Source organism: Mustela nigripes, chromosome 10, assembly GCF_022355385.1.
Source record: "Mustela nigripes isolate SB6536 chromosome 10, MUSNIG.SB6536, whole genome shotgun sequence".
NCBI classification, from domain to species: Eukaryota; Metazoa; Chordata; class Mammalia; order Carnivora; family Mustelidae; genus Mustela; species Mustela nigripes.
The window spans coordinates 6,134,288-6,148,602 of record NC_081566.1 but is presented as its reverse complement, the minus strand read 5'-3'; the positions used below and the strand labels follow the sequence as shown (position 1 = coordinate 6,148,602).

Sequence of the window (14,315 nt, the reverse complement as noted above, 5' to 3'; positions counted from 1 at the left end):
GTTCCCATGTGTGTCTCGTTCATAATGAGGTTTGAGGACCACTAGTTAAAGAAAAGGAGTCCTATACTGAATTCGAATTGAATGCAAATAGTGGATATTGTTAATAGAACTTGCTCCAAAGAAAAATGTGCCCATCTTTGTGTTTGGAAACCATATCCTAGAAAATATTTGATAAGGTTGGCTGAAGGTATGACTGGCTCTATTTGATGTTAACAAGAAACATGCCCAAGACTTACTTCGAAAGTTCAGTAAGGATCCTTTTTATTTACATTATTTATAATTAGGCTGATCCAAGGAAAGATCTAAACAGAGAGTTATAAAAAGCAGAATGGACACCAAACATATCACGAGCACATGTGCGTTCAGTAAATACTTCCTGCATGAATGGTACACTTACAGTCACTTTGTTTCCCAAATAAAAGGCAAAGGACTGGTTCCTAATCTCTCGGGCTTTCCTTTTTCTCAAATATCGGTTGTAATCTGGCTTTTTGAATACCAGCAGTTATGACATCTGTAATTTCTCTAAAATATTGGACATTTGTTCATTTATTCAATAAATATTTGTCGGTCATTTTCTATACACTGGGATGAGTTCCAGGAATATGGTAGTGGTTAAAAGAGACTGATCTCTACTCCGAAGGAGTTTTCCATTGAAGAGGGCTGGAAGCTTAGGTGTTTGGGGGAGAAGATTAAATGTGAAAATCAGGGTGTCTGGGTGGCTCAGAGGGTTAAGCCTCTGCCTTCAGTGCAGGTCATGATCTCAGGGTCCTGGGATCAAGCCCTGCATCGGGCTCTCTGCTTAGTGAGAGCCTGCTTCCTCCTCTCTCTCTCTCTCTGCCTGCCTCTCTGCCTACTTGTGATCTCTGTCTGTCAAATAAATAAATAAAATCTTTAAAAAAAATGTGAAAATCAACAGAAATCTCGGAAGGAGTATCAGGAACTTCAAGCCCAGGCATCCGCTCGGTCCTCACTTCATTTTGCTCAGCTTTTCAGGGTGAAATTGCTTGGGTTACCGATGATGCGGTTCAGAAAGTACTTTCTGTCCTGTCCAGTTGGTCCTTTGACTTCACTCCGAGTAAACTGTTGACTATTTGGAAGGCTAGATAATGCGGCTTACCAACATTTTAAAGTCTGAAAGTCAGAATCCATTACATATTATCTTCACTTTCCCCCCTCGGCAGTCTTGCCCTCACCCCACTATGTCTCTAAAACTCCTCACCCCAAGACTGGGGGACCCTCGATCCAGGGAACACGCGTCCGTCTCCCCTCATCTGACTTCTCACAGTCTGGCTATCTCTGCCCTCTCTCGGCCGCCTTTGTAGGTTTCCTTTTCCTCGGTCTCTGGAAGAGCTTATGTACCCGAGTTCCCGCCGCTGCCCACTTCTCTTGATCTTCTGACCCTCAGCGAATGCCATCCCTTCAGATAGAGCCTGTGAGGCCCTCCTGTACCAGACAGATTTCCCGTGTGTGGAGACCGCCCTGTCTCCTCCCGCCAGCTCTTCCTCTCCTGTTCTCCGTCCTGGGAAAGCCAGCCTGGTCTCTAGCTTCCTGTTGCCTGGGGCGGATACCCAGGTTTCCCAGACTCCCCCATCCGCATGTCCATTCAATCCCTTCAACACGTTCAAGTTCAAGGACTTAAATGTTTCCTTCTCTTCTGTCACCATCGCCCCTTGGTTGTCCCCGTCACTTCTTGTTCATTTATCTTTTTCCTGGCATGAAATGGATATCTTACTCATCTTTGTATCCCATCCCCTAGGAAGGTGCACAGAACACGTGGGATGAATGAACAAACCAGTTAATGCTAACAGTGTTAGTAAAAGTGCTGCTGGTACAGGTGTATAAAAAGACAGGTTTGGGTATTGGGTATTATATTCATTTTAAATAAGTTTTTGACATTTTTAAATTTTTCCTTTATTCTTTTTTTTTTTTTTTTTTTTTTTTTTTTTTTTTTTTTTTTTTTTTTTTACTTTTTCCATGACTCCATGTCCATTGGCATAAGTCTGCTGGTTGTCTGTGGTTGTGTTTGTTTTCTTTGGTCGAGAGCCTTGAATTTACCCTTTAGTTTGTCTGAATTCAACATCAGTTGAATTCAGGAGCTAACATGAAAAGGGCAGGGTGCATAAGACTTAACAGCAACTGAACCACACTTCTTGTTTCAATTAAATTACTTAATATGGGACTTTCCAGTTCTCTATGGACCCATTAGCCAACAGAGTGTTTTGAAAAACTGTCAGAAAAGAGGTTGCAGAATTTGGGAGACCTGAGTACAAGAATAGGAGAGAAGCAAAGTCTGAGATCTCTCTTCATGACATTTACTTGGGGGCATAAAATTTGTATGTATCAGAGAATTCAAGGGTGAATTAATCTTCTTGCCTGGTATTGTTAACACAATTCTTGTGTTTAGAAATAGTAATATAATAACATGTTTAGTGTACTGGCCTATACTCATTTTTACTAACCTATTATTAAATCTATGTAACCTCTCACAAACTCTGACATATAAATTTGCAGCAAATATTATTTAAAGAATATTGCAACACTGATGTTTTAAAAGATGATAGTCATAATATTCTTTTTAATGTCTCCAGAGGAATCTAAATACCATCATAGCCAAATACCATAGCTATATTTTATGCCCACTATTACACATTTTTTAAAAATATGTAGAAACACTGAAAGGAAATGTGATGTCATTCTTTTCCTTGAATTCGTATCTCTCTCTAGTTCTCTCTCATAGAATTTATCTCATTATAACAGGTTCGGGGTTTGAAAGGCTTTTTTTTTTTTTTTAAGGATTTTATTTATTTGCCAGAGAGAGAGTGCAGGCACAGACACGCATGCCTTGAGCAGGGAGGCAGGGGAGGGCAGACGCGGAGGGGGACACAAAGGGAGAGAATCTCATGCTGACTCCAGGCTGAGCTCAGAGCCCAAGGAGGGGCTTAATGTGACAACTCTGATACCGTGACCTGAGCCAAAACCAAGTGGGGCCCTTAACAACTGCATCCCTCAAGCGCCCTGTCCTTTCTCAAACTCTTTTGAAAATCTTGTCAAGTTTAAATTTAGATAGATAGATAAATAGATAATCTTCTAAAAGAAAAACGTGGGGCGCCTGGGTGGCTCAGTGGGTTGAGCCTCTGCCTTCGGCTCAGGTCATGGTCTCAGGGTCCTGGGATCGAGCCCGGCATCGGGCTCTCTGCTCAGAGGGAAGCCTGCTTCCCTTTCTCTCTGCTTGCCTCTCTGCCTGCTTGTGATCTCTCTCTCTCTCTGTCAAATAAATAAATAAAATCTTTAAAAAAAAAGAAAAAAGAAAAATGGACAGAAGACATGAACTTCAGGTCAGCATCAGCAAGAGCAAAGACAGGCGGACACAGTTTGCAATAAAGCGAGGATGAGGACCTGCAAAAGTATACTACTGAATCATAGGCGTCTATTCGATTGCAAAAATAAATAAATAAATAAATAAATAAATAAATAATCAGTCCACTTTTAGTAGTTACGTTGACTTCTGATTTTGATAGCTTGGTATTACTAAATCATGATGATGAAAGGCTTTCATAAAAAGCATTATTGCTACTGAAAAGTTAACCCAGTTTCAAGTTCTTCTTTATAGTTTTAAAAATTAAAAACATTCTCAAAAAAATAAAAAATAAAAACATTCTCATCTGTACCAGTGTAGCCAAAACCTATGTAATCATTCCCTCTTTCATTCATTCATACATAAATAAGCATTTTTTTTTAAAGATTTTATTTATTTGTCAGAGAGAGAGAGGGAGAGAGAGCGAGCACAGGCAGACAGAATGGCAGGCAGAGGCAGAGGGAGAAGCAGGCTCCCTGCCGAGCAAGGAGCCCGATGTGGGACTCGATCCCAGGACGCTGGGATCATGACCTGAGCCAAAGGCAGCTGCTCAACCACCTGAGCCACCCAGACGTCCCCATAAATAAGCATTTATAACTGTTCTGGAGACCAACCACAAGTCAGTATGGAAGCAGAGGTTAACTCTCACGTCTTCCAGTGACATCCACTCCAGTGGGGAAATCACGGACAGCGGCCTGTTGGCTGTGATGAGGCAGGTGTGAGGGCAGCAGTGAGGAAGAGCACGGGAAGCACAGAAGCTGTCGCAACAGAAGTGGAACTTGAATGAAACTTAAATACCCAGCAGTGGTCAAAGAAGCAGTATTTCGGGCAAGAGAAAGAGCCGTGCAAATGTTCGCGGGTGGAAAACGACCTTGCGTGTTAGGACACGTAGTTCTGTGTCTTTCCGGCATAATGTGCTATTGTGAGGGGACAACATGATGAAACGAGAGGGGACAAAGATCACAGAAGGCTCATGCACTGTGCCAAGGACTTTGAACCGGTGCGTGATGGGAAACCTGGCAAGGGAAGACTGCAGGGCCTAAGAGAGACAGATCTGCATGTCGGGATCTCCTCGACGCGAGCCTGGAAGGTGGATGTGAGCGCGAGTTTGGAGGCCAGTGAGGAGAGGAGGACCCAAGCCAAAGTCGTAACCGTGGGGCTCAGCAGTGAGGCAAGAAAGATGATCATTGAAGACCATTAAGACAATGGGCTTAATATGTGAGAAGATAAGTTTGGGTACTCCCCATACCCAGATGAAAGGGATTTAAATACTGATGAGTTTTTAACGGACAACATCAAAGTCCAGAGATGAGCATCGGTAGGGATGGTCAGTTCAAGTGGCTTCCCCGTGTGAACAAGAATACGGTGGCTTTCTCTTTTGTGCGTTCTGCGGCAACGGTCTGACTCGCATCCCATGCTGTACCCTGCTGGGGGCTGCTGTAGCCTCAGTCTCCTTGCACAAACACAACCCAGACCGGAACAGTAACTTCTTCTGGCATGTCTTTTTTTTTCATCAGGGAGTAAAATTCTCTCCCAGGAGGCTCTTTCTTATATCTTGTTAGTCACTGAGTAGGACCTATCAGCTCCGTACTCCGCGGTATGTAGAAGTGCCCATGAAGAACCTGGACTCCGGTTCCTGGACAACATTGTGCTTCTGTTAGCAAGAAGAATGAAGACGTTGGCTCTCAGGTAGTACATCAACTAGGACTTGCACTCTCAGCTCTCTGGCCTGGGGGAAAAGGAAAAACACTGTGTCACCGAGACAGTAACTTTCAGAAGAGGCGCTGAGTGAAAAAAACAGGATAAGATTTGGGACCTAGAAAACTTGGGGTCCCTATAAGGCATCCAGGGAATGTTCGGTAGGCAGCTGGGTATAGAGTCTGGGAGTCAAGAGCAGATAGCAACTGGTGGCTAAAATCTTGGCACGGATGAAATTCTTAGTAGGAAGGTGAGGAAGGAGAAAATAGGTTTATTAACCTCTAAGAGGAAACCAGAGAAAGAAAAATCCATGAAAGACATCAAAAGACTAAAGAAAAGGAATAAAAATACTTGTGTCATCAATTCCAGAGGAATTGAAAAGGGGGTACACGGTTTTGTCAGGGTTTCCTACGTGCAAGGTCCCCACCGCTCCCCACTGTCACACAAGTGAAACGAAGTAGCTTGAAGTAGAGGTTGTTGACGGGGCGCGTGGTCAAGACGTTTTTGATTTTGCTCACACATTTTAGACAGGCCCCTCTGATTTTTATGGATACACAGACAGAAAATCCAAAGCCTGCTGTCAGAGAAGGGGAAGACTTTTGTTTTAGAAGCTCACCCTGAACACACAAGACTGTCTGAAGAAGACTTGAGGAACAAGGTAGAGAAGCGCAGAATCACTCAAGTATGACTAGTCCCTTGAGCCGCAGCCTAAAATCTTCATCTGAAAATCATCATCGCCATCATAGTAAAGGTTCTGCCTCGTGGCTGCAGAGAACAATGCCACCGGCTATAAAATCCTTAACGGATCGCTCATAATTTCTTCCTTCCTTTCAAATAAAACACATGGTTCTTTTCGCTCTGAGAGGACTTGGACCATGACTGGATCTCAGTGCCACATTCTTCATAGCAGCGACATGGAATGGAGGTGGCCAGTACTATTAACACCAATTTACGGACGGGGACCAGGGAAGCTTAGGAGTGAGTCACACAGGGTCACGAGATGGGCAGCTCCAGGCCCAGAAACCATGTTCTCACTCTCATTCCCAAGTGGTTCCACTCTTGAGAAAAGCAACCATGTGCGTAGAAGCGCACAGCATTCAAAGAGCTTTCCCATCCATTTTCCTACTCAACTTACTGCTTTTCTGCCGTCTTACCTCAACGTGACATTTCCCAGACCGAGTTTATCCCGATTGTTTCAAAGACTAAGAACTCTGATTACGAATTCCTAAATGATACACTTGCTATCCAGAAGTCAAAGTAAGTAATGATAGTATCATTTCTTCTTTGGTTGAAAACCTTTTTTAAAAACATAATATAATTTTTCCAGAGGAAATTAAACTTCTCCTGGAACAAAATGATAGTCAGTGTTCCACTCAGACAATGTCACTTGGAAAAGTAAATGAATCCATTTGGATTCCACACTTCTGAGTCATATGGGATGCCCTGATCATTCTGCTTTGAAATTGCAAGCCACTGCCTATTTTTCTCATAGGAAGTTCAGAAGATTTATAGTTAGTACTTATTTTTCCTTTCCTAATGTTTTCTTTTTCTTTCTTTTTTTAAAAAGATTTTATTCATTTATCTGACAGAGACACAGCGAGAGAGGGAACGCAAGCAGGGGGAGTGGGAGAGGAAGAAGCAGACTCCCGCCGAGCAGGGAGCCCAATGCGGGGCTCGATCCCAGGACCCTGGGACCACGAGCTGAGCTGAAGGTAGACACTTAATGACGGAGCCATCCAGGCACCCCATCCTTTCCTAATGTTTTCATTTCTCCACTTATAATAAGTTGCAATCCCTCCCTTTAGTGTACAACTACAGTATTTGAGCTTGGTGAAAAACTCACTTGGAATCAGAAGGATGCAAATTAAAATAATAATAATAATAGGATGCCATTTCAAACTTTCCAGTTGGGCGAAACATCATAAATCTGGTAACACCAAGGGTTAGCAAGTGTGTGCAGCAGCACAGATTACTCTGGGGGGGGGAAGACTGGTGCAAGCACTTGGAAGGTGATGACGGGACTTTGTCAAGCTCTAGTTGTACATCACCCGTGACGCAGCATTTCCACTTCTCCGTGTCTCCTCTAGTAAACCTGTAACAGGTAGGCATAAATACACACACACAAATCTGTTCAGGACAGCACTGTTAACAACAATGACAGAGTAGAAGCAACTTCACGGGCCCCCAGTAAGCAAATGCACACACTGTGCAGTGGAGGTGAATAGATCCTTCTCAAAACATCCACATGAATAAAATCTCAAACACCAATTGTTGATTTTAAAAGGTGCTCCAAAAATAAAATGAATAAAATACAACATAGTAAAATCAAATCAAATCAAATCAATAAAGCAAAAGTTGCTCAACAAGAGTGTAGTACTAGATACACATGAAGGTCACGGGCACACACGCAGACATGCCCTCACCACAGAACATACCAGGAAACACGGAAAAGCACTAGCAGGAATGACATAATCAACTTCAGGACACTGGTCATCTCAGCAACAGCAGCAGAAGAAAAGAACAAAACTTTGGCTTTACCTATATTGTTTCATTTCTCTCAAAATTGAAGGAGATGGCAAAATAAAGATTGGAACTATTAATACTGTTTTAACCTCCATGGTGGGCAGCTAGGGTTCATTATGTGTTCTAGCTTGCTCTATGTTTGAAATGCTTCATAGTGAGACTTTTTTTTTTTTTTTTTTTTTTTTTTATTTGACAGAGAGAGATCACAAGCAGGCAGAGAGGCAGGCAGAGAGAGAGAAGGAAGCAGGCTCCCCGCCGAGCAGAGAGCCCGATGAGGGGCTCGATCCCAGGACCCTGAGATCATGACCTGAGCCGAAGGCAGAGGCTTTAACCCACTGAGCCACCCAGGCACCCCCATAGTGAGACATTTTAAAATGCAGAGCTACTTTTCCAGCCAGAGCGCACAAAGGGAAGGGGAGAGCAATGAGTGAATGGGAGAGGAAAAGTTAGCAGCAGGATTCGGCAAACTTTTTCTGTGAAAGGCCCCATAGTAAATATTTTTGACTTCATGCGGTGTGTCTCTGTCCCCACTACTCTGTCTTTGTAACCCAAAAGCAGCCAATGAAGAAAATGGAGCTAAACAGGCACGGCTGTGTTCAGTATAACCTTATTTACGGAAACAGGGCGCAGGCTGGGATCAGCCCATCGGGCCATCGCAGGCTGTAGATGACAGTTGCTGAAAGTCAGGGGGTGCTCCCCGAGCCAGGAACGTGCACCTTTAGCTGGAGAGCTCCGCCACAGCCTCCCAACAAAGGCTCCATGTCACGGATGAAGTACCTTTGGCTGTTGAGGTTCTAGTAGTAAAATTCATAAAAATAATCATTGCATTCTAACACTGTCAGGGGCTTTTGTTTGGAGTTCGCTGCTGGATTCGGAGTCTGTTTTCCCTTGGGCCGTGGAAGCAGGTTTATCCCAGATGTGCCTGCCCATGTGCAGCCTTGGGCGCTTCCCTCCAACCTGCCCAGGCTGTGCAGAATTCTTAGGTCACAGAAAATGTTTGAGTTCCATCCCATTCGCCACTCATGCACAGCCTGGGCCTGACCTCTAAAACCCAACAAGGTCGAGCTGGGAGTGAGTTAATCGGCTTAGCTGAACCCTTGCCTTCGGTCACTTATACCTTTTGGCAGGGAGGATCTAGCATGGCCTCAGCCTTTCCTAGAACTTAGGAGGCATTACGACTCAAGAGTCTATGTCTCTAGAAAAGGCTGATGTTCTAGAAAAAGGCCAGTGATCCTTTAGCGGCCTCTGTACTATCCTGGCCTGTGCAGCCCTTGTTCTGACACCAAGAAAGCCCGGGCCCCAGGGCGTTACTTAAGAGGAAAGTGCTTTTGCTTCCTCTCTCTCTACCCAACCCACAGCGACCAACCCACACTGCTAGCAGATCAGCATTTACGGTCCTGGCGCCCCTTGCAAACTGACAACATTGTCAGGCCCCAAGGATCGTTAATAAAACCGAAAGGAATTATTTACGAGTTTCTTCTGAGACAAGCCAAACACAAGATGTGAGGATAAAATGAAAGATATTCGTGCTGTGGTACCAACGATTATGGCAACGCTCCTGAGAGGTTGATCGTATGCCAACCATTTCTCTGAGTAGCAAGGCAAGTTTCTCTGAGTGATTCAAGGCAAAGGAAGACTCTGAGGGCTAAATTCAGGGTGTGGCGGGGCCACTGACGTGTGTGTGCAAGAGCAAGTTATCCAGCTGAAGAAAGAGGCATGCAGGACCCTGAGGACCCCCGCCATACACAAGGGCCAGAGGAGATGCACTGTGAGCAAAAACTCAGTTGCTTTGGTGCCCTTGATTGGAGTGAAAAGCATAATGGTCACTCAGCAGAATACCTCTTGCCTCCTTGCCTGTCCCGACACCAAGATTCCAGATCCTTGGCAACATTCCTGTTGCTTTGTGTGAAGGAGTAAAGAAACGAGATGGAGGGGAGGAAACCCCCAGTTGGCCCCAGTCACCGAGCGATATCATCAGCCTCTTTTCCTGCTCTTACAAATGGGAGGTTTGCTTTCCCCCTAGGTTCTTGGGAAGCATAACTTCTCCGGGTGATTGCCAGATGTTGTGAAAATGTTGCAAAGCGTTCAAAGAAGGCATGTTGTTAATCATCACATCTAATACTGTGAATCTGAGAGTTTTTGCCCCAAATTGATCGGAACATGTTTTAATTCTGTTCTCCCTGACAACAGCTAGGACCTGTTGAATAAAAGCACGCATCGTTGAGCCTATCAAAGATGCCTGTGAAGCTGTTCCTGGAACTAGGGGGTCTTGAGGACCAGGCTGACGCTGTAAATCTTTCCTGGCTGGGACTTGCAAACTTTGGGTTGTGTGTTTTTTCAGAATGTTAATAATTTTAGAAATTATTAAAATGGAACCAACATACTTTCTTTTTAAGAGACTATTGAGATCACAAATCATTCTTCAAGTATAATAAGCTGTGTAAGTTGAGTGAGTCCAATACTCAGTGCTTGCCATGAATCTGCTGGGAGCGTGGCCATTTTCATGTGACAATTCGTGTGTGGAACTAAGGAGGCATGAGGAGACTAAGCAGGGTCGGGCCTGGTTAGTACTTGGATGGGAGGAGGCATGACGAAAGTTCTTCAACAGTTCGGCCTCAGAATCTCAGGAATTGTATTGCCCCAAAATGCTTTTACAAAAAAAGAAAATCTTTCCCTTTTTCCCTCCTCTGTTCTCAATTTTTCCTTTTTTAAAAAATTTTTTTATTTTTAATTTCTATTGTATTTTATTTTATTTATTTTATTTTTTAATTTTTACTTCTCTTGCCTCTTGTCATTACACTTACCTAACTCTGCCCTCTTGGCAGTGTCACCGCCTGGAAGAATCCTATTTGGAGTTTAGGACACTCGTTAGCCGTTAATTCCTGGGCCTCTCCTGTTCCCTATCCAGGAGGAACCGATGCTCTTTCCCTGTGTCCCCATCATCCCCTGCGGCACTGGCCCGTGGAAGCCACCGGAAGCAGTTCTTTGAAACACAGATCTCAAACTCCACCTCGACTCTGCTGGTTTGGGGGTGTTTTGGGGGTGGAGCTGAGGAATCTACATTCTAAAGCATCCCAGTGGTTCAGATGTTCTTGGCCGTGCAAACCTATCCCATTGTGCCTCCATACTCTGCATGCCAAAAGGCGTGGTATTTGTGTGTCCTTCCACACGAATTTATTGAGTATCTACTTGGTACCAGTCACTGTTCCAAGTGCAGGACATACAGTATGGTTTAACAGATGGTCCTTCTTTCTTGGACCTTATATTCTACTTGCGGAAGTCAGACAATGCAAAAATCCGTAAGATCTTACCGTACTCTCTTACCGGATGCTAAGTGCCGTAGAGGAAAACAAAGCAGGGATGAAGGAGACAGTGAATGTCAGGGCTGTGATGAAGTCACCCATGAAGGCCTCACCCAGGTGGCGATAACTGAGCACAGACTTGAAGACGGTGGTAGAAGACCATGTCAACATCAGAGGGAAGGCAGACGTAAGGCCCTAGAGCAGAAAAATGCCACATACCTTCTGGAAACAGAAAGGTGAGCAGGGTTGCCGGAGCAGAGCAGGTAGAGTGTCGAGGAGGAGGTCCGTGGAATGAGAACAGGGAGAGCAGATCTTGTCAGGGCTCGTCCAACACTGGAAGAACTTTCTCTTTGTCTCTGAGAGAGGTACTGGAATTCTCAGGGCTTATCAGAGTTTGTTCCAGAATACATACTCAGTGAAACTTGATAAATGAAGGAATTCTCTGCTGTGTGGTTTCCAAAAGCCTCTTGTGGTTTACACTTAGATTAACAATAATGACATACAGGAATATTTTAGCATAGATATTTTAACACAAAAAAATTTTTTTAAAGATTTTGATAGAGTGAGTGTGAGAGAGAGAGATCACAAGCAGGGACAGAGTGAGGGAGAAGCAGACTCCCCACTGAGCAGGGAGCCCAGACATATGGCTCGATCCCAGGACCCTGGAATCATGATCTGAGCCAAAGGCAGATATTTAACCAACTGAGCCACCTAGGTACCCCTTAACACAAATATTTTTAGCTATAATATAGCTACCCTCACCTGGAGCCAGGGTTCAAATATTTCACATAGTGGACATATGATCTTGGTACGTTGTGAAGCCTCTCCATGCCTCAGTTTCCTAATCCGTAAAGTGGGAGAAATATTAATACCTATTTCATAGAACTGATATGTTTATACATGAGAAGAAACTGTAAGAGGGATGGGTTTTGAACACCAATAAATACTATTATTATTAGCAGAAACATATGTAAGACCTTGATAATAGTTCAGGGGTGTTAATATATTTAATATCAAATTTATTTATATTTATATAAATTATATTATCATAATTATATATTTATGTCATATAAATATAAATTTAATATTAAATAAAAATTAAATATAAATGTGTAGTACACATTATAGAACTATATGATGGTATATATATAATTTCTACATGCCATTTTGGTGTGTGCATGTTAAAGGAACCAGAGTCTCGTGCAGGTTCTCGAGGTGGTAAGATATCCAGGGAAGCAATGAATAAATGCGAATATGGTGGCGAGGATGATAAGGGTAATGAAGGAGCTGCCATCCTCAGCAGACAGAGATCATCTTTGCTGGGGGGTGGGGCAGGGTATTGCTGTCCCTGGAGGGATTCATGGAAATGTAGCAATGGGAACTGAATTAAGTTTCAGAGAAGTCCATCCTTCAGGCAGACTTGGTTTGCTTCCTACAAGACCTGATTGTAAGGAAGCTCCTCCCAAGCTCCCATCCCGGCTCGCTGGGGTCTTGAGGCCCTAAGACACAGAAGGCAGAATCTAGTCATGCCCTTACGGTTGGGTTCTCTAAGGCCGTTTTTTTTTTTGTTTTTTTTTTTAATATTTTATTTGTTTATTTGACAGAGAGAGATCACAAGCAGGTAGAGAGGCAGGCAGAGAGGAGGAAGCAGGCTCCCTGCTGAGCAGAGAGCCCGATGTGGGGCTCGATATCAGGACCCTGAGATCATGACCTGAGCCGAAGGCAGCAGCCTAACCCACTGAGCCACCCAGGCACCCCTCTAAGGCCGTTTTAATAAGGGCCTTGGAGAGTTCTTAATTCCCGACTGGGAAGTGGTTTCCGCTCCTAGACTCTACTTCATGACTCTCTTGAATTAACTTGAATATCTTTGTGCCGAGGTTCAATGTACTTTTGTATTCCTAACAATTACCAGAGGTGTAAATATTACTTTCCCCGGTCTGTGTCCATTCCTAGGTTAATACTTATTTTGAAAGAAACTTGTGACCCACACCCCACCCCGCTTGCCTTTTCTTTTTGCCGATCCTCCTGATCCGGTCCGTGTCTCCTTTTGGTGGCTCCGGAGACAGGTGCGTGACTCCTGGACGTTCCTTAGCGATTGTGCCACCGTGGGCCAGTTCCTAACGTCTGCGTGCCTCAGTTTCCCTGCAATGTAGGTATAATAACGGCCAACTTAGACGTGCTTTGAGGGTCCCATGGGGAAAACACGTGGTGTGCGTGGGACAGGACTTGTCCCCCACTAAATGAAGACGCAGGGAAACGCAGTCGCTATGGCTGGCCCTGCGGCCCGCCGGCGGGGGCTATCGCTGGCGACCTTGGCCTTGTCATTCTTGTGTAGTGCAGCCGAGTGAGTGCTCTGTGTTCTTTTCCGCTCGGCCCCTCGCCCCTCGCGTCGCCTTTCGGAGGGTGTCCCCGTGTCCCCGCCGCCCCGAGGGGCTCCAGGCCTCTCCCCTGCAGCCGCCGCACCCGACGGCAGCTCCTCTCGTGAAACCAGCGCCGCCCCAGCCAACCCCTCTCACTCTTGTCTCGTTCGCAGGATGTTCTGGAAGCTCTCCCTGTCCTTGTGCCTGGTGGCCGTGCTGGTGAAGGCGGCCGAGGCCCGGAAGAACCGGCCGGCGGGCGCCATCCCGTCGCCCTACAAGGGCAGCAGCAACCACTCGGAGCGATGGCAGCACCAGATCAAGGAGGTGCTGGCCTCCAGCCAGGAGGCCCTGGTGGTCACCGAGCGCAAGTACCTCAAGAGTGACTGGTGCAAGACGCAGCCGCTGCGGCAGACGGTGAGCGAGGACGGCTGCCGCAGCCGCACGGTCCTCAACCGCTTCTGCTACGGCCAGTGCAACTCCTTCTACATCCCGCGCCACGTGCGCAAGGACGAGGAGTCCTTCCAGTCGTGCGCCTTCTGCAAGCCGCAGCGCGTCACCTCCGTCCTCGTGGAGCTCGAGTGCCCCGGCATGGACCCTCCCTTCCGACTCAAGAAGATCCAGAAGGTGAAGCAGTGCCGGTGCATGTCCGTGAACCTGAGCGACTCGGACAAGCAGTGAAGCCCCCGCGGCTGCCCGCGAGCTCCCGGGGCCGCCGCCGCCGCCGCCGCCTTCGTCCGCGTCCTCGGAGCCCGCGCGGCGCTGCCCGCTGGCCCCTCCGCTGCCCGCTGGCCCCTCCGCTGCCCGCGCGGCTCCCAAGTGGCGCTTCGCCGCCGCGTCCGGCCGAGCGCGGGGCCCCCGCGCGCCCCACCCCTGCGCGCCCCCAACGCGCTGCGCGCCGGGCCCGAGGGACGCGGCTGGAAACCCGCTCGGCGCCGGCCGGCGGCGGGAGAGGACCTTCGGGGGCCGCGCGGCCCGTCCGGCGTTGATGTTTCCACCATGTGGAAAAGCCCGGCTTTCCCCGGCCTCCCCCGACACTCCAGCTCCCGTCGCGCGGAAGCGAAGGAGGCGGCGCTCGGC

At 46.3% G+C, this 14,315-nt stretch overlaps 1 protein-coding gene across 2 annotated transcripts in view; it reads left to right on the top strand.

Moving 5' to 3' along the window:
- Window positions 1-14,061, top strand: part of GREM2 (gremlin 2, DAN family BMP antagonist) — a 108,313-nt gene extending 94,252 nt beyond the window's left edge. Inside the window, exons 2-3 of one of the 2 annotated variants that reach the window (XM_059412487.1) lie at window positions 12,945-13,027; window positions 13,412-14,061. In XM_059412487.1, coding sequence (XP_059268470.1) covers window positions 13,026-13,027; window positions 13,412-13,916 — 507 coding nt within the window. In that variant the 5' untranslated portion in view covers window positions 12,945-13,025 and the 3' untranslated portion in view covers window positions 13,917-14,061. The remainder of the gene's footprint in view (window positions 1-12,944; window positions 13,028-13,411) is intronic. The other variant, XM_059412488.1, reaches the window with a different exon arrangement.
- The last annotated feature ends 254 nt before the right edge of the window (window positions 14,062-14,315 follow it).